At 36.2% G+C, this 27,701-nt stretch overlaps 1 protein-coding gene across 1 annotated transcript; it reads left to right on the forward strand.

The window, feature by feature from the left end:
* The first annotated feature begins 7,328 nt into the window (after positions 1–7,328).
* LOC138304809 (serine/threonine-protein kinase Nek4-like) lies at positions 7,329–25,622 on the forward strand. Its single transcript, XM_069245109.1, has 11 exons — positions 7,329–7,520; positions 9,949–10,212; positions 11,030–11,133; positions 12,297–12,393; positions 13,396–13,503; positions 16,869–17,009; positions 17,353–17,781; positions 18,061–18,118; positions 18,867–18,924; positions 19,044–19,134; positions 23,111–25,622. Exons 1-11 carry the CDS (start codon positions 7,413–7,415, stop codon positions 23,237–23,239), a joined length of 1,587 nt encoding a protein of 528 aa, XP_069101210.1. The 5' UTR covers positions 7,329–7,412; the 3' UTR covers positions 23,240–25,622.
* The last annotated feature ends 2,079 nt before the right edge of the window (positions 25,623–27,701 follow it).

The raw sequence follows: 27,701 nt of genomic DNA on the forward strand, positions 1-27,701 counted from the left end.
ATTCTCACCTATCTCCATGTTTATCAAACTTTGGCCTGATAAATAATTAAATAAGTAGGAACTATATTATGTATTACTAAATCGATTCCTTATCAAACCGTTAAGGTACAATTACAGTAATAAATAACGTAATAACATCCCACAATATTTACAGTCAGTGGTGAATTGATAGTATAACCCCCGTTGATTTTAACCAAAGGCTACTCAACTTTATTTCTCGATAGATTGAGTATGTCACGCGCAATTTGGAGCCGTGCGGATGAATTTATGATGGTCCAAATCAGAACCTTTTGGTGTTTTCAGTACCGAACGTAGGTTCGATGAACATGTACATATATCAAAATAGGTTTTAACACATATACATGTACGTGTGTAAATACAAATGTAGAAAAGCTACATTTAGACCAGTCAATCTAGCCATGAAAATAGCTGAACCTCAAACTAATTGCAACAGAAGCAACTATGCATTTTTCTTACTCCTTGATATGTAGTAAATAATATATTAAAATTCCCAAATTATCCCAAAAGGGGAAAATTGAAAAATATCAGCTTTTCTAAGACCTATATAGCCTTACAGATAAGCACTGTAGATTAAGGGGGTAGGTTAATAAAATTATTCTTTCTTGGAAAGTATTTATATGTATACATTATATACTTGCAATAATACTATAAAGATAGATTAAACTTTGTTATGGTATTTTTTTCAGTAACAATCATTTTATTATGAAGGTCAAATACAGGTCAAAACTGCCAAATTGGTGAAAAAATGATGAAAAACCAGTAGTGTTTTCAGATGTACTCTCTTGTAGGATTATAATGCATTATATCACTTATAACATTTTCATCTTTGCATAAAGTTAAAATAAATTAATACAAACTACAAAATATTACCCTGGCAACTATATAATGTTCCATTACATTGTTAGCTCACCTCTCGGAGCTTACAGAATCGCTTTTACAAGTGTCAGTGTCAGTGTCGGCATTGGGAATCCCATCTTAAGGTTTTGGTTGTGTGTTGTAATATATACTGCTATTCTTAACAACTGACATTTAATTCTACAATATTCTTGGATTAAAATTGTTGTGATAAGTATGGACTAGCATTTAAAGAAGGGCAATGCTGGATTTGGAGAATTTCAAGAGGTCCAATTGGCCGAAGTAGGCAGGTTAAGGTTTTGTGCAAGTGTTGAAATACTGTTATCTGTCACAACTGACATTTATTTCTGCAATAATTTTGGTTTATAATTGTGGTATATGGACAATGACTTAAAGGGGGAAATGCTGGATTTTGATAATTCCAAAAGGCTCAATGGACCAAAAGGTTAAATTACATAATGACATTGCTATAATTTATACTTTGGCCAAAGGGATTTCTTTGATGAAGGTAGTCTAATACTAAGGTTGTATCTTTCCCTTTGTGTTGGTCATTGGTTATATAATTGACCTTATTAGGTAACGAAAATGTAACAAAAGACAAAAAACCTCAGACATATTTTTACTCTTTCCACACTCATGGCACATTAATCTGTCACAGTAAACATACATATGCCTTCTTTCCTTTGATTACGCATTAGTAGGTAATGATTCACATGTGGAAGACTCACAAGTTCATATAATATGGAATACGATGCCTGTAAGCATCACACAGTTGTAAAACATCGTTAAATTTATGGGATGAAGGGAGGGAGGGATGGGCATTTATATAACTTCAGCATTAAGGGAGTGGGACGACTGGTTCACCCGTCAGTATAATATCATCGGCGGCATGCTTCAGTGATATAATATTATAAAAAGGCCAAGACTTCCACTATACAACACGAATAAACCACAGTCTCCCAAAATCAAACAAACAAGCAAGCAAACAAACAAACAGACAAACAAATCAATTCCTCCAGAAGAGGAGAGGGGGCGCCAATTACGTCGAATACAGTATGTATATAAATAACTAAAAGGGTTAAGAAGCGGAACCAATATATGACGTCAAATTGTTTATGTTACTACCGTACCTCTTTGAGCAATGCTTCCGTGCGTATGATAAATAAACACTGTTGTACAATGTACAGTTTTGCACATTCCGATGACGTCGCAATGTTTACATGTTGTGTGTCAGTGAGTCTGTGTTGTTCGCTATGTACAACATGTAGATCTACATCCTATTTGTATTTTTAACATATTTGGTTGTACGCAAATGGATAAGATATGTTAGGACAACATCAGTCTTTGAGTTGCATAAGTTTAACCAAAACGACCTAGCACGACAATGCATTTTTGTTCGCCTCTGGGGATAGACAAGTCCTGTACGTTATCTACATTGAATCGGCGAGAGTGGACAATGTACGTTTGGGTGTTTCGAAATATGAATGAAATGGAATCCTACAATTGTAGCTTTACAATACTTGTAATAGATATCTCTAATATTTATTGAAGTGTTTGAAACACCAATATAAATATATGCTAATATTTTGAGAGCGGTTAACGTTTACAGTAGTGGGCCTACAATGTACCTGTGTTTGTACATGTTCCTCGAAACGACGTCCGATACATTTGAAAATCTCCAAAATCCGGAAATAATGACATTGAACTATGTAAACATCCGTGTATTCAAGTAATTTCAAACGTGAACTGATTAAGTAGAACTGAAGTGATCACAAAATTGAAAAAACTCTCTGTTTGTCACACCTCCTTGACACACAGGCGGTTTGAATCGGACGCCGCGTCACAACTACGTTAAATATCCTGCCACGTTATGAATTATGTAAGCGTGTGTAATCATACAAAGTAAAAGATTAAAACCAAAGTGCTTTGCACCACGGTGTTTTTAACAACAGATATATAAAACGATTTATAGTTTCATACCGGGAAAACCCCATATATATGCTTCATCAGACGGAACTCATTTTATTTGTATGTTCATTGATAAATTGGCGGGAATTTCCGCAACTTCGAGTGGCTGTTCCAAATGCCTGTCGGAACCAAACGATATAATTCAATTTTAGTCTTATAAATGCCATAAACACTAATAAGGGTAAATTTTGAGCTATGAAAATAGTTAAGACTGTAAATATAAGGATTAAAGTCTCTTTCTGGTGGTTCTATCGAAGGATAAAGTTTAGTAGGTTGTCGATATTTGTTTCATGGACCGCTTCGCGGCCCATTCCAAATATCGATACCCTACTCAACTTTATCCTTCGATAGAACCACCAGAAAGAGACTTTAATCCTTAAATTTACAGTCTTAACTATTTTAAGTATATGGTGTCATTACACTTGAATAAACCGAATCATCTGTTTAAAAGAAAAGGTGCTCATTTTAAGAGACAGATGATTCGGTCTACATTACACTTTCCGGGGACATTGTCTGTAGGTTTGTAGCGAAACTTGTTGGGGCGGAAATGAAAGGATGGAGACTATGGATATTAACATTTACTCTTCTAAAGTAGTTGTCTCTGATTTTCTCTTTGTATTTTTAATGTATAGTTTATTTTATACAATATCTGATCCATGTGTACTTTCGTACATAATACAAATGTACACAGAAAAGAAGTTTATTGAAAACAAGCCAATCAGCATATATTGATACCTGTTTGTTTAGGCTAATGTCATTACGTTGATACGCTTTCTAGTTCCACTATCGCAACGAGATACAAAACACATGAACAGAACATTCAATAGCATGCACATATCATGCACGAGTCGTCATGAAATTAGGAAGTATAACAAAAAAACTACGAAAACATCATTATATAGCGAACATTTACATCCATTTCACGTCCTGACACAGGTTAACTACTCTCAAAAGAAGTTTTCTCTATGTGAGGCTAAGGGTAACGATTATATTGTATTTTCGACAGAACGCTATCATACTCTATAAAGTGCTATGTAGAGTGTTATTTTTACCGTTTTTTTATCTATATTATCTGTAACTCCTCTGATTATCTAACTATCTGATTATATAATCTGCAACTAATTCTCAGATCCATGTGCTAGATACGAGGGATGTTCCGAAATTAATGTTACTTGCGCAATATCTCGTGGAAATCGTGCTAAATGGGCTTAAAACTACCTCGTGGCGATAGCTTGATATCTGAAGCGTGGAACAAAATATAAATCAAAAAATGCCCTTGGCTCTGCCATTTACCAGTATCTTATGAGTATACCAATTCAAGAGTACGAAAACTGTTTCCAAAAGTGGATCGATCGGTTGAAACGATGCATAAATGCAGAGAGGGAGTACTTCGAGGGACAGGGCAAAGTAAAATGATCAGAATTACTTCTATCAAAGTAAAATCACCAAAGTATCAATAACTTTGGAACACCCCTCGCACAACGAAGTACATACTGCGTCATCGGCACGCTCTGTACGGAATTGAGTGATAACAACTCGACAATCTTCCGTCGCAGCCATGATATCGCAAGATTTGTCTTAAAGGAAGTACTATATGTGTACTACAGTTCTCATAATAGGCTCACAGACGACAGTTCCAATAACAAACTCGGACCGCAAAATGGAATTCAAGTACAACGACAGGAAACACGTTTTTTGAATGTATAACGTGCATCTGCCCTACTGATCCATCTAGTCCCACACAACTGGGATACCTTTGGTTTTTTTTTGTCCGTGCTTCCGTGGTATTTGAATTGTTCTCTGGATACTTCATAAAGGCGTTCATACATTTGGCTGAATAGCTACAAGCAAAGCCAATTTCCCGAACGGTGGCCATCGTAGTGCGAACACATGGCTCTTTACACCTATGAGCAACTGCAAGATTCAGACAGTGTGTTTTACAGTGAGGATATAACCAGGGTACCGCATTTGACGCATACTGCTTCATCAGAGCCATAGGGGCCTAGCACGATTTTTTAAACTAACATTATACATATATATAACACACTATAATATATATATGTATATTATTGGTTAAAATTTTCGTGCCATGTCCCTGTGATCAGACCTTGGACACCGTTGACTATCCGATCCCTTTATGGACCTGGCATGCAATAAACCTACACACACTCACGGATTGATGACTCGCCACGATCATTAACATCAACAAAACGAAGACAAACACAAAACTGTACGTCTGCGTGGCTTTATCTGTTGTTTCGTCAGCAAGTAGGCAAAAAATTTGGTTGATCACTTTTAACCCTGATAAAACCGACGTACTTTTTATCTCGAATAAAAATGAAATAGATGAAATGCTAGAACTTGAACTTGACGGAAATATTTCAGACTTTACGAATAGTCATAAACATTTGAGTGTAACTTTGAACCCTAGTTTAAAGTGAGGGGATCATGTAGAAGCTGTATACTCTTCAGTTATGAAGAAAATAAATGCTATGAGAAAATTGAAATTTATAAAAGAAGAGATGCTCTATTGAGAATTTACTTAACTTTTATTTTACCAATCCTAGAGTATGCTTGTGAATTGTGGGAAGGTTGTACTATTTTAGAAGCTGAAAAGCCCAACGCGAAGCTGCAAGAATTATCACGGGTCTTCCATTACATGCAGGTGTATACGCCTTACAATTTGAAACTGGTTTTAAAAACTTCATCGGATAGAAGAAAGAGAATAAAACTTCAACTTTTGTATGGGATGCAAAACGATCAAACTACAGTGTATATTTCTTCCTCACTATCTTCTACTTTCAAATAATGTTAGATATCCATTGAGAAATGTCAATGATTATAGAATCCCATATTATAAATTATCGTCAACTTCATCTTCATTTTTACAACCAACACTTCTTGTTGAAACTCCCTAGACAATTCTGTCAGATCTTCAGCTTCCATCGGCATTTTCAAAAATTCTCTGAAACCTATTAACCATATCTCTCCTCCTCCTTTCTTTGGCATCTGCGACCGCAAAATTAAAATGATTAATTTCGAGTGAACCTTGCAGAAACTCCCATGCTTGTCATTTTTTCTTTGAATAATATATTTCATAATATCGAACGAAACATTCTTGTTCGGAAATCAAATGATCTCCATTTGAATATTCTCTTTGATCTAGACATATCGTTATTTGATAGTCAAGAACTATCTTCAAATACCAATTCGGAATTATTCATGTGTTCAACATTTTATAAAGGGCAGCAACAGGTTTTGAGAAATAAATAGTGTAGCAGTAGTGAATTGAAATAGAATATTTACCTAGCTTATTGCTTGTTTGTAATACTGTATATATGCTTTGTGCCAACTGGACAGAGGCAAATCCAATATGAAGCGCTATCTCGCTTCACGGAATTTGCCTCCGCCCAGTTGGCATTCATATTTGCTATGGATGCCAACTAATTTCACAATGAAAATGACGAACTATGAGAAGCGATTGAAGTTCATATTCTATATGACTACCAACTGCGCTTGGTAAAGTTACATAATGGGACTGCAGTGAAAATGTAAATTATTTAAGCATTCGAACGTCTTTCAGTTGGCATCCATAGCCAATATGAATGCAAATTGAACAGATGCAAATTCCATGAATATTAAGTTATAAATGATGAGTTACAATTTGGTATTAAACTTACCTTAATACTATCCATTTCCAATTATATCAAAACGCACTAGTAAGGTTTGAGACAAATTTACTATATCATATAATTCTTTGATATCGATCAATTAATTACATACCTTTGCATGAATTGATGGACATTTACAATGTATGTGTCCTTATAGTCTGACAAGCAAAATAACATACGGGTAGAAACAATAACCCATGAAACCTGCGAGTTGTTTTACAAGTAATACAGTGTATGTACTCGGATCAACTTTTTTCAAAGGAACTGTTTGAAAATATGTAAGTTGACTATATCAAGAACAGTTTTACATTGTGTCTTAGACTAAGACAAGAGTGCCCCACCCTTCTAGTGTAGTGAGCCTATGATCATTAGGCGCCGTCTTTATATTTATTTTCTATATTTATAAAGTGTATATGCATATTTCATTATATTTAGACTCAAAAGTAGGAAATCAATAAATATATATTGCATAAAAAATCGTTTCATGTAGACTTTTATGTGAAATGTTAATTATGCATGTATAGATAGCGAATAAATATAAAAACGACCCCTCATATACACGTAAAATGTTAATAGGGTATAAAAAGATATCAGGTCGAAATGTTGTCTTGAACTCTAGGTAAATTCATAAAATCACTGGCCCTTAATAGGATTGACACTGAATTATTCTTACCTATGTTTCTTCGATCTATCCGAGAGATCTACGTTCTTTACAGACGATGTACATGTAGATAAATTCAAACCTTTGGCGCTAAAACTTATCACACACTTCCGAGAATTATACAACCCGGAAGTAAATTATCCAAGAAAAGGTCGAGCGAGGTCAAGCCTCTTTTCAAACCGAAAGCAGATTTTCACGACCATAGTTTCTGTTTATGAGTTGGACATTTGTCCATCATGGCTAGTTCCAACTCAGACATTGACTTTGTCCCGAAAAAAACATTAGGAGAAGGAGCCTTTGGTAAGGTGTATCTGGTTACAGACCGGCTTAATCCGCAAGATCAGGTAAATAATATGTCGAGGTGTGTCGATATCTACGTTATCAATGTAACCATGCAACGTTTTCTTAATTAACCCTCACTAATAACGATCAAGTTGTTATATGATAAGTTACCATTCATTAGGATATTGAACTACAATCTATATTTTTATAATCTTAGATTCACAGGGGGTTGACTTTAGATCTGAAAGACTCGCTCGAACTCTGCTCGTCTGCTTTTGGTTTTGGAGAACATGTTTATAGGAATAATATATTTGGGGTAGAGTATTTTTTTCAAAAACTGGAAGCAGCTGGCGCCTGTGCTCTCTCTGAATATCATCATGTTTTGCACAACCCAACAGATAGTATAGGTAAAAGTCCTGCATTAGAGGGATTGTTAATTTCTACTTTCACTTTGAGTAATAATTTAGTTGTATATATCCAAATATAGGATTCAGTAAAAAATAAACACATAAAGTTGATAAAAACTGTATCAAAAATGGTGTCATGATTTTTAGATAGCTACATGTGAATTATCTGTTGTAGTAGAAAAGATCATTATACTTCCTGATTAATTTATCCAGTCATCAGACGTTTTACTCCCATAACATGAGAGTCGACTGGTTAGCCGTTTTTTTATTGGACGTTATTTTGCTGACTGTCGACTCTCATTTCAGAAGGGTTATTTCTTTGATGCAGCTTCCGACGTCAGATGAAGGCGGAAGAAAAAGTGCAATAATATCAATATGTATAGCACTAACAGTGATAACATTGATGTGTACTTACAGTTTAGGTATTAATTATCCCATTTATCTAGGAAAACTATAACTTGATTAGGCCTCATATAATAGTATTTTAGCTGATTAGATATGATGAATCCTTTCCGTAAGATTTTGACCTAGTTTTAAGTATGGCGGCTGGTTACTACAAAAAGCGGAACAGGAATTCAAGCGGGCAGAATGCAAGTAAAAGTAAAGGCAGATCAAGCGTTTTGGGGACTTTGCGATTCGTTTTTTTCTATTTACGAGCCGGATCACTATCAACATGAAGTTTTGTCTGGGTCATGAAAGTTTACGTTAGGAGATGTAAATATTTGTTTTAGATGGATTTTACAGCTGATTTTGTCAAAATACTTGTTGATTTATGAAAAAGAAGTAGGTATTTGACATTGATGACTATTTAAATATGATTGAAACGTTTTTTATAGTCACAGTCCAACTTTGAAAATGTTACCCTCAGCATTGGGTAAATGGCCTATCGGAAGTTAGAAGTTAGACACGACGTAATGTTCCAAAAGTGTCTCATCGTGCCTCTAACATTGTTGGAGTTCAGACGTTTATAATATAAGTTTTTCCGCCACAGCACTAGATTTTGAGATTCCTTTACAACTGATGTAAAACTCTATATCTTAAATTTGCATAAGATCTATTGATCTATTGTAGTCACCATTGACTACGATGTATATACTGGTATTCATGTAAAGCCATTGGCACATAAAACTTGCAAATATCATGTTTTATATAGTTGAAGCGGAATTGGACTAGATTGATCATCGGTGACCAGGTAGCTCAGCTGGTAGAGCACTCGGCTTGTGTTTTGAGGATCCTAGGTTCGAATCCCGGTCTGGCTGCTACATTTTCTCCTCTCCTGTTACATAGTTGATTGTGCTGTGGTTATGTGTGAACATTAGCTTCTCTGATTTGTCCATGTAAATTGTTATGTACGGTATATCTATTTTGACATGCCTCAGTCAGTTACATTTTGGAAATACATAATTGGTTGGCTTTTCAATGATTGATTATGCCCATTAGTGTTGAGAACCACAAGTAAGATGTAGAGCATCTTAACTTTACCGGTACAATGTACACGTATCAAATCTCGTATAAGCAGAAATAATGTTGTCTCGATGATTAGTTATTATTGTAACCCAGATTATTATGTGGTACATATCAATGTCAATGGTCATTTTCAAAACCAAAAGTGCAAGTTTTGTTCTACTTTCACTTTTTACTTGAGTACTGGAGTTTATGCCATTTTTATTCTTTATCTCTAACTTTGCTTTTGTCATGAATTATGTAAATAGTTTTCTTATTTGGTATGTTTCATTCTTTTTAAGGTAGTAATGTTAGATGCTGGTTCTACAATGTTTCCATGAATTGTCAGTTAGACATACATGGTAAAAAAGATATTGTTCAAACAACTTATGCAAATGTGTAAGGGTTTACTGCAGAAGTGAAACTCTATTAGTGATGTTAGAGTATGTAACAGTAGACTATCTGATTAATAATCACAAACTCTCCATCTCTGGGTCTTGAGTTTGAATCCATTATAGGTGACTTTGCTAGGTACTGGTTGCTGGCCGGTGTTTTCTCTCCTAAGTTAATATGCAGTATTGATTGTTTATGTACAATAATAGACCATCATTTGTAACTTCCGGGTTTTTTTTTGTTACAGTATGCTATGAAAGTGATAAACTTATCCAAGTCACCTGAAGAAGAAAGAGAATTAGCCCTGAAAGAGTCACGAGTGCTATCCGACCTTCGCCATGAAAACATCTTAAAATATGTTGAGTCGTTTGAGTCCGATGGAAATCTCTGCATCGTCACGGAGTTCTGCGATGGTGGAGACTTGAGTCAATATCTTGAGGGGAGAAACAAAAAATCATTACAGGAGAATAGGATTGTGGAATGGTTCAAAGAGATCTGCAGCGCATTATCGGTAACAGCCTAACCTAATGTAAACCCACTAATTTTCACAGTGACTTATTTTTCGTAGTTTTATCTTTAACAGCTGTTTTTCTTTACAATTTAAAAGCTCTATTTCACTTGTTGTTAAAACATTTTTGTGGAGATTAATTTTCGTGAATCACAATTGTCTGCGAAAATTTAAACGCACCAGAAAATAACTTGATTTACAGTATATCAACCAGATTGACCAATACAGTGTTTATATCATACATCTTCCTACCCCTGCCCCCCCCCACAAACTCCCCCCCCCCCCCCCCAAAAAAAAAAAAAAAAAAAAAAAAACCCCAAAAAACCCTAATACATGTACATTAAAAGTACTTGGACAGTTTCTTTAAAATATTAGCTGTATCTTGGTGAGGTTTAAGAAAGACAAAAGGGGCAAGCCTTTATGGTGAGCCACTGTTTCTTCCTGACCCAAGCCAAAAATACAGCCGACAGACACTGACCAAGTATACTTTTTATCCTGCAAGATTCATTCAAAACACACAAATTTAAGCTGACAGATGCCAAAATTGTTGGAAATATGTCCATCTTTCAAACAATGTTTCGCTTTGGAAGTAGGTCGTCAAATCACCGCATGTGCTGAAATTTTCAAAATACAGCTGTTTGCCGTTAGAGCAGAATATAGCAAAAATATATGTGGTAGGTGTATTCTGACAACTCCAATGCTGGTTGCAGGAAAAATCTCTTTTGCCATAACTAATATGATATTTTAAAGTAAATAATATTTGTTGTGCATTTAATGGCTTCAAAGTGAATAAAATCAATTTGTAAATCAATGTTTCCAGTACATGCATGGCAGAAAAATCATCCACAGAGATATGAAGACTCAGAATGTATTTCTAACCGGGACCAGAAAGATTGCTAAACTAGGTGACCTGGGACTGGCCAAGTAAGTCTTTGGATTCTTGCACTGCATTTTTAGCCTACCATCTGATGATGCTAGGTTTTTCAAATAGTTTTTCTTCAGTAGTCCTTCCGTCCGTCCGTTCTTCCTTTCGTCCGTTAACATTTCTTGTTACCGCTATTTCTCAGAAAGGTTCCCCTAGGGTCTTTGTTGTGCATATTGCATTTTGGGACCGATCGGTCGACAAGATGGCCACCAGGCCGCCATCTTGGATTTTGATAGTTAAAGTTTGTTACCGCTATTTCTCAGAAATTACCGAAGGGATCTTTCTAAAATTTCACATGTAGGATCCCCTAGGGCCCTAGTTATGCATATTGCAGTTTAGGACCGATTGGTCAACAAGATGGCCACCTGGCAGCCATCTTGGATTTTGTTACCGCTATTTCTCATAAAGTACTGAAGGGATCTCTCCAATTTGACATGTAGGTTCCCCTAGGAACTTAGTTGTGCATATTGCATTTTTGAACCGATTAGTCAACAAGATGGCCGAGGTAGCCATCTTGGATTTTGATAATTGAAGTTTGTTAGTGTTATATATCTCAGAAAGTACTTAAAAGATCTTTCCCAAATTTCATCTGTAGTAATAGGTAGTAAAAGTTTGAAAAGCAGAGAAAAGATCCCCCTTTCCATTGTCAGACATAGATCATTCTTTGGTGGGCACCAAGATCCCTCTGGGATCTCTTGTTATTGATGGTTTGGTAAAAAGAAATTAAAACAGCATTTCATTAGAGTAAAAAAATTAACATAGAGACTTTACTTTTGTTTTTCCGTAACACAGTTCTGGATTAAGTTGATTTCCAGTGACCAGTGACCAGGTACCTATAGATGGATTGGTAGTGTATCTAGCTAATGTTCAGAGGTTTCTGGTTCGAATCTCGGTCTGCCTGTGCATTTTGCCCATCTACTACATCATTAGGTTTTTGGGAAAAAAGAAAGAGTATCTGATTGTGTTCTTTTTGTGCTTATTAAATAAGCAATTCTGCAAAAATTTAATTAATGAAGAATAATAATTTTTGAAGAAATTCTACATCAACTTGCATTTTTATTTTAGTGTGATGATAAGAGGAAGGCATATCACATTTCATATTTTATAATCATTCAGAATAGATGTTTGTTTTGTATGATTATATCCTCGAAATATTTTGTAGAGTACTAGAACGACCTAATGCCAAGGCGGTCACCTTTTGTGGGAGTCCATATTACATGAGTCCTGAGCTGTTTGCCTGTAGGCCTTATGATGCCAAGGTAAACTTTATATCATTCTGAGACATTTTTGGGGCTCTCAACATTTAGTGGGTTGGGCACTCAGCATTTAGGGAGTGGGGCTCTTAGCATTTAGGGAGTGGGTTTCTCAGCATTTAGATAGTTGGGCACTCAGCATTTAGGGAGTGGCGCTCTCAGCATTTAAAGTGGGGAACTCAGAATTTAAGGAGTAGGGAGTGGGTCTCTCAGCATTTAGGGAGTGGGGCTTTCAGCATTAAGAGAGTGGGGCTTTCAGCATTTAGAGAGTGGGGAGTGGGGCGCTTAGCATTTAGGGAGTGGGGTTATCAGCATTTAAAGTGGGGCTTTCAGCATTTAGAGAGTGGGGAGTGGGGCTTTCAGCATTTAGAGAGTGGGGAGTGGGGCTCTCAGCATTTAGGTAGTGGGTCTCTCATCATTTAGGTAGTTGGACACTCAGTATTTAGGGAGTGGGTCTCTCAGCATTAGTGAGTGGGGCTCTCAACATTTAGGTAGAGGGACACTCAGCATTCGGGAGTGTGACTCACAGCATTAGGGAGTGGGGCTCTCAGAATTTAGGTAGTGGGGCTCTTAGCATTTAGGTAGAGGGCTCTCAGCATTTCGGTAATGGGACATTCGTGATTTAAGGAGTGGGGCACTCAGCATTTAGGAAATGGGGTCTTCACAGCATTAGGGAGTGGGGCTCTCAGAATTTAGGTAGTGGGGCTCTTAGCATTTAGGTAGAGGGCTCTCAGCATTTCGGTAATGGGACATTCGTGATTTAAGGAGTGGGGCACTCAGCATTTAGGAAATGGGGTCTCAGCATTTAGGGAGTGGGGTTCTCAGCATTAAGGGAGTGGCTCTCTCAGCTTTTAGGGAATAGGGCGCTCAGCATTTAGGGAGTGGCTCTCTCAGTATTAAGGGAGTGGTTTACCCATTGTCAGCATCTTAAAATGTGATGTAAAATGAAACCAGCAGTTAGTGTAAGTAAGCCTGCCTTGTAATAGATTGAATATTCTTTACCAACAGAGTGATATTTGGGCCCTGGGTGTTTGTGTTTATGAGATGGCCACACTGGAGAGACCATTTGATGCCATGCTGATGCAACAACTTGTGTTTAAGATTGTTCATGGTCAGGTAAGCACTAATCCTGCTTTTGTTTGATGTTGTAACTTTGTCTTAGGTCATTGATATAGATTTTCTTGTTATTATTGTTTTAAGAAACTTAAAGTTGATACCAACAGCTGCCGCTTCAATACCTCAATATTTCTGAAATATCAACAGCTACCACAATATTTGACAACTCTACATATTCCGTTACCTCCCTTGCTGGTAGGTATCCATTGTTACATCATTATTCTGTTAGCGAATGTCGCATCATTTTCACTGAAAAGTATGACATTACCATTGCAAACACATTGACCTTACAATTAATACCTAACAGCAACTCATTATGTCAGAGAGATATCCACTTACTCTCCCTTAATGACACCTCACTATGTAAGAGAGATATCCACTGACTCTCCCTTAATGACACTTCACTATGTAAGAGAGATATCCACTTAATCTCCCATAATGACACCTCACTATGTAAGAGAGATATCCACTTACTCTCCCTTAATGACACCTCACTATGTAAGAGAGATATCCACTTACTCTCCCTTAATGACACCTCACTACGTAGAGTGATATCCACTTACTCTCCCTAATGATACCTCACTATGTCAGAGAGATATCCACTTACTCTCCCTTAATGACACCTCACTATGTAAGAGAGATATCCACTTAATCTCCCATAATGACACCTCACTATGTAAGAGAGATATCCACTTACTCTCCCTTAATGACACCTCACTATGTAAGAGAGATATCCACTTACTCTCCCTTAATGACACCTCACTATGTAAGAGAGATATCCACTTACTCTCCCTTAATGACACCTCACTATGTAGTAGAGATATCCACTTACTCTCCCTTAATGACACCTCACTATGTAGTAGAGATATCCACTTACTCTCCCTTAATGACACCTCACTATGTAGTAGAGATATCCACTTACTCTCCCTTAATGACACCTCACTATGTAAGAGAGATATCCACTTTACTCACCCTTAATGACACCTCACTATGTAAGTGATATCCACTTACTCTCCCTAATGATACCTCACTATGTAGTAGAGATATCCACTTACTCTCCCTAATGATACCTCACTATGTCAGAGAGATATCCACTTACTCTCCCTTAATGACACCTCACTATGTCAGAGAGATATCCACTGACTCTCCCTTAATGACACTTCACTATGTAAGAGAGATATCCACTTAATCTCCTCCCATAATGATCCACTTATCTCCTAATGACTCACTATGTAAGAGAGATATCCACTTACTCTCCCTTAATGACACCTCACTATGTAAGAGAGATATCCACTTACTCTCCCTTAATGACACCTCACTATGTAAGAGAGATATCCACTTAATCTCCCATAATGACACCTCACTATGTCAGAGAGATATCCACTTAACTCTCCCTTAATGACACCTCACTATGTAAGAGAGATATCCACTTACTCTCCCTTAATGACACTTCACTATGTAAGAGATATCCACTTATCTCCCTAATCTCACTATGTAGAGAGATATCCACTACATAATGACACCTCACTATGTAAGAGAGATATCCACTTATCTCCCTTAATGACACCTCACTATGTAGAGAGATGATCTCCATACTACTAGTAAGGATCTTATCTCCATGACACCTCACTATGTAAGAGAGATATCCACTTACTCTCCCTTAATGACACCTCACTATGTAAGAGAGATATCCACTTAATCTCCCTTAATGACACCTCACTATGTAAGAGAGATATCCACTTACTCTCCCTTAATGACACCTCACTATGTAAGAGAGATATCCACTTACTCTCCCTTAATGACACCTCACTATGTCAGAGAGATATCCACTTACTCTCCCTTAATGACACCTCACTATGTAAGAGAGATATCCACTTACTCTCCCTTAATGACACCTCACTATGTAAGAGAGATATCCACTTACTCTCCCTTAATGATACCTCACTATGTCAGAGAGATATCCACTTAATCTCCCATAATGATACCTCACTATGTCAGAGAGATAAACACTTACTCTCCCTTAATGACACTTCACTATGTAAGAGAGATATCCACTTACTCTCCCTTAATGACACCTCACTATGTAAGAGAGATATCCACTTACTCTCCCATAATGACACCTCACTATGTCAGAGAGATATCCATTTACTCTCCCTTAATGACACTTCACTATGTAAGAGAGATATCCACTTACTCTCCCTTAATGACACCTAACTATGTCAGAGAGATATCCACTTAATCTCCCATAATGACACCTCACTATGTCAGAGAGATAATCACTTACTCACCCTTAATGACACCTCACTATGTAAGAGAGATATCCACTTACTCTCCCTTAATGACACCCCGCTGTGTTAGAGAGATATCCACTTACTCTCCCTTAATGACACCTAACTATGTCGGAGAGATATCCACTTAATCTCCCATAATGACACCTCACTATGTAAGAGAGATATCCATTTACTCTCCCTTCATGACACCCCGCTGTATCAGAGAGATATCCACTTACTCTCCCTTAATGACACCTCACTAGGTAAGAAAGATATTCAATAAATCTCCCTTTATGACACCTCATTATGTAAGAGAGATATCCAATTAATCTCCCTTTATGACACTTTTTCTGAGATATCCAGTTACTTCCCTTGTGTTACCTTTATATATCTTGATATATCCAGTTATCTCCCTTGTGTGACATCTCTATTTTTGCAGATACTCAATTACCTCCCTTGAGTGACTTCTCTATTTTCAGAGATATCCAATTATCACCCTTGTGTGACATCTTCATTGTCGGAGATATCCAGTTACCTCCCTTGTGTGACATCTATATTTTTGGAGATATCCAATTCCCTCCCTTGAGTGACATTGCTATTTTTGGAGATATCCAGTTACCTCCCTTGTATGACATCTCTATTTACAGAGATATCCAATTACCTCCCTCGTGTGACATCCAGTTACCTCCCTTACATGATACTGTCTACATTTTCTGAGACATTCAGTTACTTCCCTATACTAATGTAGCTATCCTATTTCTAGCTGAAATATTCAGTTAAATCCCTATATTTCTCTGATATCCATACTTACTTCCTTTGTTTGTTCTTAACTGTAGTTACCTTGTGTGATACATCTACTCTTTCTCTGTTATCTATAGTTACCTCCCCTTGTGTGATTACCTTTATATTTCTGAGATATTAAATTACCTCCCTTGTTCATATTTCTGTGAAATCCAGTTACTTCCCTTGTTTGTTATTTCCACATTATCTTTCTTATCCTTAAGGTACCTTGTGTGATAACTTCTTTTTTCTCTCTGTTATCCAAAGTTATCTGCCCTGGTGTGATTACCTCAACTATTTTTCTGTTATCCGTAGTTACCTCCCATGCCAAAAGATAAGTACAGTGAAGAACTGATCGATGTAATGGAGAAGATGCTTCAGAAAGAATGTGATGACAGACCTTCAGCAGAAGATCTTCTGAGACACTCTGTCTTTGATAACCATGTTCCTCCTAAGGTATGCATTATATTTTTTTTTTTAACAAAAATCTATTTATATACTGTATTTGATCCAATAAGCACCTTGGGTGTTTAAAAAATTAAAAGAAATGAAAAGGTCACCAAATAGGAACAGATTTCGGATAATTTTTCACAAAAATTATTGCACAGATACGGTGAATTGATTTTATTTCTTAATTTATATGAAATATTTGTAATTGATTAAAACTGGTTCACTGCAGGGTCGTTATTATCAATAACAAAAAATTTGGATTAAGATTAGAGATGTAGTGAAGAACCTATCAGATCATTTTAGCAGACAACTAATATTGATATGATGCCTTAAATTGATCAATTTCCAGGAACCGCCTAAACCTTCTGCCAAGCCTGGGGCTAAGAAAATGAACTGGTTTGAAGAGTCGGTGGCTGGGAGAAACAATGCTGATGAGGATCGGGGTGTCTTCAACATGGATAATCTCATGTCAGCATTAACGGAAACACACAAAAAACGCAGACAGAAACAACTGGGAAAATCTATAATGCAATCATCTCAGGTTGACAACAAGATTATGGCGACAACCTATGCCGAGAAGTCATTTGATAAGACTACCAAGGACTTGTCTAGCTTCCGTAAGAATGTAACTTTAAAAGCGTCTCCGTCTGATATATCAATTTCCTCAGTAAGCTCGGACGATATGGAACAAACTTTGGCTGCTGTCGCCAAGGGTCAACCCAACCCTGCCAAGATGATGCAACTTGTGGTCAGGACTCTCACACAGATATTCCCCAAGGTAATAATGTATCATTGATTATCTGACCTTTGACCCCTGCCATCTCAGGGTCATGTATCGTCATATGACCTTTAAACTCTACAATTTTCACATAGAAATGTTCTCAAGGTCATGTACCATAGTCTGACATCTGACCCCTAGGATCTTCTCAAAGTTCTAATAATTAATTATTTTCTCACTTTCACCTCAGACCTGTAATGTGCAAGACTTTCTCCAATATGATGCCCTTTGACCTCCTGAACCTTTTCCATATTTTAATTGTGACCTTTGTATATTCAGGGTAAAGCATACGATGATGATGAGGATGGTGAGGGAGCATTTGCCTTTATAGGAGAAGGTAAATATACTGATATATAACATTACTAATATGGTCCGAATTTGAAAATAAGTCTGATTTTTTGAAGGGTCAAAATGACAAAAGGCTAAAATTAAACATAAATTATATATTCTTTTGGAACATCAATAAACTTATTTAACTGATAAAGATAACATTGCTGTTTATTTAGGCCATTTAAGTTTTAAAACGCTGCTTTAATTTGGTTATTAACAGTCACACAACCTTGTGGTAGTTATCGTACATGTATATAGTAAAGGTGGTTTTCTTTTTGTTAGCTCTTTCAAAAATGTTCGAACTTTCAAATACTTGTTATTTTTGACAAAAAAAAAAATATTCATGTGAAAGAACCACTAAATGTAACAACCACTAGTTGTGCATGCAACCACTACTTCATAAATCCACTGCAGTATTGCTCAAGAAATTCAGCTCTAGGTTTCCTGACTGACTGCGGTTAGTCATTCAACAGATGACTTTCTCTGACTGTCTACCATTATTTAAACCAGGGCCCAATTTCCTTAAAATCTGTAATGCTTTCCTGTGGAGAAGTTTAAGTTAAGGGATTCTTTGAAGTTAAGGACTGATCATGAAACTGGGTCCTTGCGCATTCTAAAACATTAAAAGGATATAAAACATAAACAAAATAAGTAAGAGCATCTGAAATGTTTAATACCTAAAATGACGTCCATTCATTTTCAGGTTTAATGTGTCACATGACTGTTTACCTTTGATGTGTACTTGTTACCTACAGATAGTAACCCGATGGACCCAGAAACCATGCTGCTAGCTCAGATAGCCCAGCTACAACGGTTAGTATTCAGCTAAAATTTACAAGATAAGAATATATTTACCATTTTTCTGGATAAATATAAAGTATCAAAGTAAAATTTATGACACAATTTTTTAATATTGATGTTTCTCTCTGCAGACATTGTGTGCGTGTGATGAATGATGACTTTAACTTGTTCCGTAAGGCATACGACATGCTCAATCACACAGATGACGACATGAAGTTGGAGGTAAGCTTTTGATTCCTTGCCTCTATTTAAATCAGCATTAAATTAGTCAGTGGAATATTTGAATTTTTGTGCATCAATGTGGACTTGTTTCAATTGATATTATAAGGCTCAATCATGATGGCACTCGAAAAATGTTTGGTCATTATAGGACATGCCATCGATTGATCGCTTTAAGAGGCATATAATCACATAGTTTGTTATATTGTTACACCCCTACTAGGTTTAGGAACCTACTTGGTGATAAAAACACTGACCAGTGGTCAGTACCTGACAATTGCCCTATATGGGATTTGAACTCGCGACCCTTCTGACATTAAGCAGTTTGATGTATTCATGATTGAGTTTATTCCAAATTTCTAGGGTCATTCAAAGTTTGAAGTGTATGCAATATAAGTAACTTCATTTTATCACATTTTATGCACATACCATCCTAGTCATATCGTCCTAGTTCTACTGTCCTAGTCACACTGTCCTCGTCCTTCTTTCCTCGTCCTAGTCATTCCGTCTTATTCATACCATCCTAGTCATACCGTCCTAGTCATACCATCCTAGTCATACTGTCCTAGTCATACCGTCCTAGTCATACTGTCCTAGTCATACCATCCTAGTCATACTGTCCTAATCATACTGTCCTTCATACCATCCTAATCATACTGTCCTTCATACCATCCTAGTCATATCGTCCTAGTCATATCATCCTAGTCATACTGTCCTAGTCATTCCGTCCTAATCATACTGTCCTTCATACCATCCTAGTCATACTGTCCTAGTCATTCCGTCCTAATCATACTGTCCTTCATACCATCCTAGTCATACCGTCCTAGTCATACTGTCCTAGTCATACCGTCCTAGTCATACTGTCCTTCATACCATCCTAATCATACTGTCCTTCATACCTCTAGTCATACCGTCCTAGTCATACCGTCCTAGTCATACTGTCCTTCATACCATCCTAGTCATACCGTCCTAGTCATACCATCCTAGTCATACTGTCCTTCATACCATCCTAGTCATACTGTCCTTCATACCATCCTATCATACTGTCCTTCATACCATCCTATCATACATACATACATGTCCTTCATACCATCCTACATGTCCTTCATACTGTCCTAGTCATACTGTCCTTCATACCATCCTAATCATACTGTCCTTCATACCATCCTAGTCATACCGTCCTAGTCATACCATCCTAGTCATACTGTCCTAGTCATACTGTCCTAGTCATACTGTCCTAGTCATACCATCCTAGTCATACTGTCCTTCATACCATCCTAGTCATACTGTCCTAGTCATACCATCCTAGTCATACTGTCCTAGTCATACTGTCCTAGTCATACCATCCTAGTCATACTGTCCTAGTCATACTGTCCTAGTCATACTGTCCTAGTCATACTGTCCTAGTCATACCATCCTAATCATACTGTCCTTCATACCATCCTAGTCATACTGTCCTAGTCATACTGTCCTAGTCATACTGTCCTAGTCATACCGTCCTAGTCATACTGTCCTAGTCATACTGTCCTAGTCATACTGTCCTAGTCATACTGTCCTAGTCATACCATCCTAGTCATACTGTCCTAGTCATACCGTCCTAGTCATACCATCCTAGTCATACTGTCCTAGTCATACTGTCCTAGTCATACCATCCTAGTCATACTGTCCTAGTCATACCGTCCTAGTCATACTGTCCTAGTCATACTGTCCTAGTCATACTGTCCTAGTCATACTGTCCTAGTCATACCATCCTAGTCATACTGTCCTAGTCATACCGTCCTAGTCATACCATCCTAGTCATACCGTCCTAGTCATACCATCCTAGTCATACCGTCCTAGTCATACCATCCTAGTCATACTGTCCTAGTCATACTGTCCTAGTCATACCATCCTAGTCATACCGTCCTAGTCATACCTGTCCTAGTCATACCATCCTAGTCATACCATCCTAGTCATACCGTCCTAGTCATACCGTCCTAGTCATACCGTCCTAGTCATACCGTCCTAGTCATACCATCCTAGTCATACCATCCTAGTCATACCATCCTAGTCATACTGTCCTAGTCATACCATCCTAGTCATACTGTCCTAGTCATACCATCCTAGTCATACCATCCTAGTCATACCATCCTAGTCATACCGTCCTAGTCATACTGTCCTAGTCATACCATCCTAGAACGTCCATACCATCCTAGTCATACCATCCTAGTCATACCATCCTAGTCATACCATCCTAGTCATACCATCCTAGTCATACCATCCTAGTCATACTCCTAGTCATACCTAGTCATACCATCCTAGTCATACCATCCTAGTCATACTCCTAGTCATACTGTCCTAGTCATACCATCCTAGTCATACCGTCCTAGTCATACTGTCCTAGTCATACTGTCCTAGTCATACCATCCTAGTCATACGTCCTAGTCATACCATCCTAGTCATACCATCCTAGTCATACCATCCTAGTCATACATCCTAGTCATACCATCCTAGTCATACGTCCTAGTCATACCATCCTAGTCATACGTCCTAGTCATACCATCCTAGTCATACATCCTAGTCATATACTGTCCTAGTCATACCATCCTAGTCATACCATCCTAGTCATACTGTCCTAGTCATACTGTCCTAGTCATACCATCCTAGTCATACTGTCCTAGTCATACTGTCCTAGTCATACCGTCCTAGTCATACTGTCCTAGTCATACTGTCCTAGTCATACCAAGTCATACTGTCCTAGTCATACCATCCTAGTCATACCATCCTAGTCATACTGTCCTAGTCATACCATCCTAGTCATACTGTCCTAGTCATACTGTCCTAGTCATACCATCCTAGTCATACTGTCCTAGTCATACCATCCTAGTCATACTGTCCTAGTCATACCATCCTAGTCATACTGTCCTAGTCATACCATCCTAGTCATACCATCCTAGTCATACCATCCTAGTCATACTGTCTTAGTCATACCGTCCTAGTCATACCATCCTAGTCATACCATCCTAGTCATACCATCCTAGTCATACTGTCCTAGTCATACTGTCCTAGTCATACTGTCCTAGTCATACCATCCTAGTCATACTGTCCTAGTCATACCATCCTAGTCATACCATCCTAGTCATACTGTCCTAGTCATACCGTCCTAGTCATACTGTCCTAGTCATACCGTCCTAGTCATACCATCCTAGTCATACCATCCTAGTCATACCTCCTAGTCATACTCTAGTCATACCATCCTAGTCATACTGTCTTAGTCATACCATCCTAGTCATACCATCCTAGTCATACCATCCTAGTCATACTCCTAGTCATACCGTCCTAGTCACACGTCCTAGTCACACCGTCCTAGTCACACCGTCCTAGTCATACCATCCTACTCATACCGTCCTAGTCATACCGTCCTAGTCACACCGTCCTAGTCATATAACTTAAAACATATTGAATCCTTTAATACATAAACTTCACTTTCTCAGTCTGAAGAAATTAGTAGGGAAATGTGACTCAGTTTTCATTGTGAGGCTCTGTAGTTAAAGAATAGTTCTTGGTTTCTCCAGTATCGGTCCAACTAATTTTTGATTACATGTAATTGTAATTATATTTTGTATGTATGAAATATGTTATATTTACTTCTATATATTTACATTTGCTTGTCTTTTCTACTATATAAACTAACCAAGGCAAAGTGAAGGATATGTGGGTATAACTGACACCCAAAACGTGACTATTATGACTTCACTAATGTTGACGTGGTGACGTCAACTGATCACCGTCAAAATGGCTGTTCTATTTCGTGGATTAAAGCATCTATATAGACCATAGATGCCATAGGAAGATAGTTTAATGCTTAAATAGCATAAGTTAACAACAGCAAAACAGAAATTGAGTAATGCTATTTTTATTTTTCTTAGCTGTTCACAATATCACTTCGAAGCAAATTTTTAAAATTGTAATCATGATAATAATTTTAATTCTATTCTAGGAGAAGCTGATTAAGTTGCTTAGCCCGCAGGTGTTTGGAATGTGTGGGGTACAGCTATTCTACTGCAAGAACTTTGAGTACAATTTACAAAAGCTGCGTGATGGTGGACGTGGCACAACGGAAGCTTAGAGCAAAAGACCAGAGAGGGTTCCAGTGAGCATTGAGTCAAACAGTTACTAAAGTGTGCTTCGTAGGGTATATGCAGTTGAAAATGTTACTGCATATATATAAAGAACTGTCAAACAGTAATTTAATATACATGTACACATGTGTGTATGTACACATGTGTGTATTGGGATGTGCATGCTAACTGTAATTTGATAGGTTGGATTTTGCAAGTAAATCATAACCTGACAGGTTGAGTTTTGCAGGTACAGTATTTAAACTGTATTTTGATAGGTTGAGGTTTACAGACAAATTAACTGTAATTTGATAGGGTATGGTCTACAGGTAAACTGTAATTTGATTGGTTGGGGTCTACAGGTAAACTGTAATATGGGATCTACAGGTAAAAGTGTAATTGGACAGGTTGGGTTCTGCTAGCAAACAGTAATTCAAAACATTGGGATCTGTTTATGACTTAGTACAAAAAGTTAAGTTTAAGATTTACATGTCCTGTACATGTTTATAAAGGTCAAATGCCAGTGTGTCACTAGAGAAAGATGAATTGGATCCTAAGTCATATTATCTAATGAAAATAGGTATGGAAATGACAACAGTATAGTGTCTGCCATGTTAAATGCACAGTTTATAAAACCAAACTTGAATCAAAAGTGAAGTACCAATGAAGTTTGGCTCCAGTTATATGTGGAAAAGTGTTGATTAAAGTTAACACCATTTGTTTGGAGAATTTTGACCTGAAAGCAATTACTGGTAATTAGAGTTGCAGGAAAAATATACTGGTAGAACTGAAGTATACCTTCATATTTTTATTGAAAATCTTAATAACATAATATTTGCTCATTGAATTCTTTAAACAGTCTCTAGCTGCCATGTTGAGTTTATATAAATTGCCATAATATATATATTGGTCATTGCCGACCCGGCCAGCTAATTGTGATATAACTGTATACTGTATATATATATAAGATCATAATGTGTGATTGTGTGCTTTAAGTCTAAACTTAATTAATTTTTCATTGTTGTTAATTATGGCCAATACAAATGGTGGGAAGGTGTTATTTTGTAGCAGAATAATTATGTTTGTTCTGAAACCATAATTCTCTGTAATAACTTTTGATATTACTGGTAAATAAAAAATGAAAAAAAAATGAGAAATTATATATAAATAAATAAGTAATAATTAAAAAAAACTATAAAAGAAAAACAACTTTAAAAAAAATCAAACATAAACCAGTAAATAAAGTAATAATAAACAGATGAACTTTGACTGTGTTGAGTTGGTAGGCTTACACAAAACAAATATATTTGTAAGTCTTGCCTTTTGATTATGGTGACTATATATGTATACAACATGATACATATAAAATGTACTATTGTAGATACTTAAGTGTTTTTGTGGTTGTCAAAAATTATATAAGTGTCTGATTGAATCTGTCTGGAATAATCTGAATACGACAAGTTTTTTGTTTTAATTTTATCTGTAAAGGTCTTGATTCCTGCATTTTATTTGTATATATTGTGTTCGTTACCATATTATTCTTTGAAGTAAATTTCCTTTTAACTCAGAAGTACATATTAGTGATACAATATTTGTAATTTATACATATCATAGAAAATGACAATATATAATACATATATTTATTGTGTGAATTACTATGACAAAAAATGTGGGTAACCTCCTGTTTTATATATTTTTATGTATCTGCAGAGACCAAATTAACCATCGAAACTGTTAAAAAGCAAGATGGAATGAATTGTGTCCGACTCATTATCATTATATAATTAGTGAGCTTAGCCTGTGACCTGATAGCTTTGGTAATTGAGGAAAATTAGTTACTCATTAAATACACAGCTTATTAATATACAATGGTCATTTATACATTCTGATGACATTGTTTAATTTAGCTTCCACAGTGTGTCAACACTTGTTAAAATTTAGCTTCTACACTGGCTGACACGAACACAAACATTTTTTTATTTTTAGACATCTGACCAATTGCAAAGAGTCAGGATGACCTACAGCGATTGTGTTACGTCTGTTGTAGTGCGCTGTGATTTGTGCATAAATTTTCACATTTTGAATTTCTTTTCAAATTTTTACCAGTGCTATTTTATAGCTGAAACTTGCCAAAAATGATCCTGATATAGTCCTGGCCAAGTGTTGTTATTTTTAAGGTAAACCTGAGATCCAAGATAGCCGCCATGACCAGCATCTTGAAAACATATTTTGAACTTCTTCTCAAGTTCTACCAGTGTCTTTTAGTTGAAACTTGCCTGAAATCCCAAATCTAAGATGACTACCATGACACCATATCTTATTAATTTCCTATTCGACTATGGGCAAGGCTGTCAGATGACCATTAAAGCCCTTAGGCCAATTGTTCAGCATTCTTGTTAATTATCTGATGATTTGATTAATGAGATTTAATCAAATAACAACCAACAATTATCTGGCATGTGAAATTTTTAAAAAAAATTTTTTGGTCAAATTACATTTTTTTGAGGTTTTTGAATTAATTCAGAACATCTGCATTTGTTTATCCAACATTTATATTCCCTTCTTTGATATCATATACATATGTGCACTAGTTGCAATGAAGTTCACACTCAAAATTTTGTAAGACCATGAAAACTATTTCTGTATTATTTAATTATATATTTTATATAGTCCGTGTATATACATGTAGTTAGAAGAAATATACACTTCTCAATTTGAATGAAATAAATCTAAAATGGACAATGTAAATATGTATATCCACACTTACTACTGCTCTTGTTAAATTTTGAACTCTTATATCAAATTCTGACAATAGTTTATGCTGTGTTATTGACGTCCAATGTTAGAAGACAACAGATGATTTGAGGGATTTGTGTCATGTGATAAGCTTCTGTCACTTAAACTATTTTTGTTTGAAATGAAATTTCATGAAAGATAAAAAAATGCAAAAGTATATTGCACTAATTATAACATGTTTCAAATACAGGTAAAGTAGGACAATAAGAAATATTAGATTACGACGTTATGATGGGCGATGCTCTCGTTCGATATAATGTTTCAAAAGTGTCTTGTAATGCTAAACTTGTAATATTGTTGGAGTAAGTAGATCAACCTAACCATAGAAGTCTATTCCATATTTGCATATTACTTTCAGATAGGTTTCAATTGTTATGTCATTATTTTGTGTGTGCAATTCACATAGTTTTCTCCGAAAAGTATGATGTTACGCTCGCATATACATGACGTCACAATCAATACCTACACAATGTACCTGCAAGGGAAGATAACTGTAACATGCAAAGAAAAAAAAAATCTTGACATTTGATTATTTGAAAAAGTTGTTGGCAAGACCATGTGAAATAAGAAATTGGTTGATACAGTATAAGATTTCTCCCTTATGAGAGTCTCTAATGAATTTTTATTTGTTGTTGAAGACTAATGTGCCTTAGTAGATGTAATTTCCATTTTTCTATCTCTTTTTATAGTGTGTCTGTGTAAAACACTAGAATTAGACTTTTGTTTGAGTTGTCAGTTCCTTCTGCCGTTAGATATCAAGTTTTTTTAAGTTCAAGTTATCATTATCATAGGTGATAAATAGCTAGAGATGTGCTACTGTATGTTACCTACATGAACAATGTTTATGTGAGGTATTGCATAGTGTTACAAATTCAATATCTGTCAAGTAATTTGATTGGCTGTTGAAAACTTTACCATCTGTAATGTTACAAAATTAATATCTATCAAGTATTTTGATTGGTTGTTGATAAGGTAACCATCTGTAGTGTTACAAACTGAATATCTATCAAGTATTTTGATTGGCTGTTGAAAACTTAACCATCTGTTGTGTTACAAAGTGAATATCTATCAAGTATTTTGATTGGCTGTTGAAAACTTTACCATCTGTTGTGTTACAAAGTGAATATCTATCAAGTATTTTGATTGGCTGTTGAAAACTTCACCATCTGTTGTGTTACAAAGTAAATTTCTATCAAGTATTTTGATTGGTTGTTGATAAGTTTACCATCTGTAATGTTACAAATTGAATATCTATCAAGTATTTTGATTGGTTGTTGATAAGTTAACCATCTGTAGTGTTACAAACTGAATATCTATCAAGTATTTTGATTGGTTGTTGATAAGTTAACCATCTGTAATGTTACAAACTGAATATCTATCAAGTATTTTGATTGGCTGTTGATAAGTTAACCTAACCATCTATTTTGTAATTTGGGGATTGCATGCTGAAATGCTTTCCCTCTTAGATTTAAGTTGTCCTTATCCATTCAGGGAGCTTAATGTCCCTATAAGGTACATTAATTTAACTTCAAAGTGTGGCGTGATTGGACTTGGTCAATCTCCTAGTTGTTACATAATTAAATAAGGAAATATAGGTTATATTCCATCACTACTACTGCTGCATGCATAGTGATATATTAATTTTTATACCCCACTCCCCATCTACCGCAGCAG

This window comes from Argopecten irradians, chromosome 12, assembly GCF_041381155.1.
Source record: "Argopecten irradians isolate NY chromosome 12, Ai_NY, whole genome shotgun sequence".
NCBI lineage: Eukaryota > Metazoa > Mollusca > Bivalvia > Pectinida > Pectinidae > Argopecten > Argopecten irradians.